The 3,420-nt window shown below is 34.2% G+C and overlaps 1 protein-coding gene across 1 annotated transcript; it reads left to right on the top strand.

Annotated features, from left to right (window-relative positions):
• Window positions 1-665: 665 nt before the first annotated feature.
• LOC113759166 (berberine bridge enzyme-like 15) lies at window positions 666-1,890 on the top strand (the record flags this gene model as incomplete). The annotated part of the gene is made up of 4 exons (XM_027301732.1): window positions 666-848; window positions 982-1,155; window positions 1,360-1,519; window positions 1,678-1,890. Coding segments are annotated over exons 1-4 (730 nt in total), but the record flags the coding sequence as incomplete, so codon positions are not given.
• Window positions 1,891-3,420: the final 1,530 nt, after the last annotated feature.

The raw sequence follows: 3,420 nt of genomic DNA, 5'->3' as shown, positions 1-3,420 counted from the left end.
ACATCAATACCAAAAAAAAAAAGAAAAAGAAAAAAGAAAACCAATAATTCCTAATGATGGGAAACCAATGTTAAGGAGGGTCATTCCCAATCCTCAGGCTGTGTTGAGATATGCCAATTATTGCAGATTTTTCTAAATTCTTTTGGTACTAGAATAAGTTAGTTAATTGTCGAATAATGTAGTTGTTAGGATATTTCTTAACAAGAGATGATGTTGAGTTGTTAACAAATATTTTTGATAAGTTTTGTTAAGTAGAAGATTGTGTCAATTTATTAGCTAACTAGTTTTGTTGAGATTTGTTATTTAAAAAGTATGTTAGTCTGTTTCATATAAATGCTATAAATAGTGAGTTGATGAATGAAAACATAAGCTCTTTTTCCAACCCCCGGTACAAGTCTTGTTATCATCTTGATATCTTTGTTTATGCTCTTTTTTTCCAACAGCCCTCAATACAAGTCTTGATATCATCTTGATATCCTTATGCTCTATTTTTCCAACAGATTGGTGACCCTGTGACCTGAACAAGAAATATGACATCTTCTGGCTCTGTCATCCTCCCATTGTTCTGTGCCGTTCTCCAGTTATCAGCTTCATGGGCTGCTTCAGATTGAATTGAGGAGGAATTTTACTATCGTGTCTGTTTAAATACTGATCTTTCGCTCCCTATGTCTGAAGCTTTTATTATTCAAAATAATTCTGCTTTTACTTCAATTCTTGAATCTACTGCTCAGAGCCTGAGGTGCTTGGAGCAATCCAGGCACAAATCTAAGCTCATTTTCAAACCATTGGATGAATTCCAAGTTCAAGTAGCTGTTATATGCGCCAGAAAACTTGGCATTCAGCTCAGAGTCTGCAGTGAAGGGCATGATTATGAAGGCCTTTCTTATACTACTGAGACAAAATCACCATGTTTTTCTGATCGATATTTCCAATATTGGATCTATCAATGTCAGTATAGCTGAAAACATCGCATGAGTTCAGGCAGGTGCAACTATTGGTGAAGTTTATTATTGGATAGCTCAGAAAAGTAGAACTCACGGATTTCCCGCGGGTCTTTGCACCAGTGTTGGAATTGGTGGCTACATTACAGGAGCAAATGGTACTCCGATGAGAAAATATGGCCTTGGGGCTGACAATGTTGTTGATGCTGGAATAGTTGATTCTTCTCACAGAATTCTTGATCGTGAATCCATGAGTTAGGATCTGTTTTGGGCAATCAGAGGTGGAGGAGGAGGGAGCTTTGGTACCCTTCTTGCTTGGAAACTACGGTTGGTGCCTGTACCAGCAATTGTGACAGTTTTTAGTGTTCAAAGAACTTTGGAACAATGAGCAACTAAGTTGCTATACGGTTGGCAACAGGTTGCTGATCACCTGGACGAGGATCTCTTCATTAGAGTCCTTTTGCAGCCAACAAATTCAACTGATGATCAGAAAGGAAAGAGGCCTATAGAAACAGCCTACCAGGCACTATTTCTTGGAAGGGCTGATAGCGATAGACTCCTAAAAGTAATGAAGAAAGGTTTTCCTTAATTGGGATTAACACAAGAAGGCTGCATTGCAATGTGCTGGATTGAACCAGTGCTCTGTATAGTCCGATACCCAAGAACTATAACACCTGTATTTTTGCTTCGAGGAAAGCCATTATTGAACAAGAAATACTTCAAACTTTAAATTCAGACATTGAAAAAGGGCCAATCCCGGAACAGGGCCAATCCGTTGAGGGAATATGGAAAGGTCTTCTGAAAGAAGATTCACCACTGATGATTCGGAGTCCTCATGGTGGAATGATGAGTAGAATTTCAGAATCTGAAACTCCTTCTCCTCACAGAAATGGCACAAAATTTATGATTCAGTGGCTAACATCATGGGAAAGTGGAGATGATGAGGAAAGTATGAAGGAACACATTGGCCAAATTTGTCTGTTACAAGTTTTTTAATAACTTTATCTACAGTAACTGCAAAAAATTTCTCAAAATTTGTAAACTATACACTTCAAAATATCCAAAAATTTACACATTTAAAAAATTTTTTTTACAACTTTTACAGTAAGTTACAGTAAAGTTTTAGATAAACACCCAAAAAATTTCTTTGCCAAACGGGGCCATAGGCCTTGTTTGGAAGCTTAAGTTTTTTGTCAAGTTTGTCTGTTACAAGTTTTTTAAAAACTTTAGCTACAGTAACCTCAAAAAACTATTCAAAGTTTTTAAACTATATATTTCAAAATATTCAAAAAAAAAACAAATTTCAAAAATTTTTTAAAAAATTTCTACAGTAAACTACAATAAAGTTTTAGACAAATACCCAAAAAACTGACATTCCAAACGGGGTAATAGATTAGCGTCATAGAATAGAACCAGGAAAAAAAAAAATCAGAAGCATTTCTTCTCCCCTTTTTCAAATTTCTCAATTTCCCTCCATGTCAATCTCTCTCTCTCCTCCTTATCAAGTTCCTTGCTCAAAATCCACCACCATTTTTCTCTCTTAAAATTTTCTTGCTGTGAGAGTTTTTCCAATTTTCTTTCGATCAATTTCACTTTGACTTCGAACCAAAACCATTGCAGGGAACACCTGAGAATTTGTTTGCTCAGAAAATTTTCCAAAAATTTGGGTAAGGATCGAGATTCTTCAAGTTTCACTTTTTTTGATTATTTTTTTTTTGTTTTGATGTTTTTTTTCAGGGATTTTCATCTGCTTTTATTCACTTTTTTATCGTGTTGTAAAGTAGGAAATTTGTTTTTGAACAAAATTTGATGATGTGCGTTAGGTCTTTGATGCATTTACAAGAGATTAGCTTTAGTATAAAAAACCATGGTTGAAATTAGGTCTTTGATCATATGAATGAAATTAGATTTACTACACAATCGCTGCAAATTTCTATTTCTTGCTATGTACTACACAAATTTTTGAATACGATACTAAAATTCTACTTTCTTAATTTACTTTTTATTTTAGGGCACCTTGAGGTCCTTTTTTTTATTAATTATGAATGGAAATTGCAATAAAAATAGGTTATTCGAGCATAATTTGTTTTAAAAGATGACTATTTATTGAATAAAAGAGCTGAATATTTAGTGCTTTTAAAGAGGTAAATACTAATCTGTTTTGTTTTTGTTGATTTTAATTTTCTTCTTTAATTCAATCTTCAGTGGAATAATCATGTCTACCATCAGGTAATCATGTATTATGTAGCTCCAGACGTGTGTGTTTCTAGGTGTCCTTGTTGCACATTCTTCAATCGTTTTGCAAAAGTGAGCAAACAACTGTTGGGTTTTTATTCTGTGTCACACTGCTCAGAATTGAAAGTTTGAATTAATTGAAATTGCCTTATCTACCAACGTCTGAGACATGTTTTTATTTTTTTTTTATTTTTTCCCTGGATCTCCCACTTACATTCTTTTATACATGAATCATTCAATTCAT

The sequence above is a fragment of the Coffea eugenioides genome, unplaced genomic scaffold (assembly GCF_003713205.1).
Source record: "Coffea eugenioides isolate CCC68of unplaced genomic scaffold, Ceug_1.0 ScVebR1_960;HRSCAF=1730, whole genome shotgun sequence".
In the NCBI taxonomy this organism is placed as follows: domain Eukaryota; kingdom Viridiplantae; phylum Streptophyta; class Magnoliopsida; order Gentianales; family Rubiaceae; genus Coffea; species Coffea eugenioides.
The sequence above is the reverse complement of the archived record's forward strand: the minus strand, read 5'-3'. Positions and strand labels throughout refer to the sequence as shown.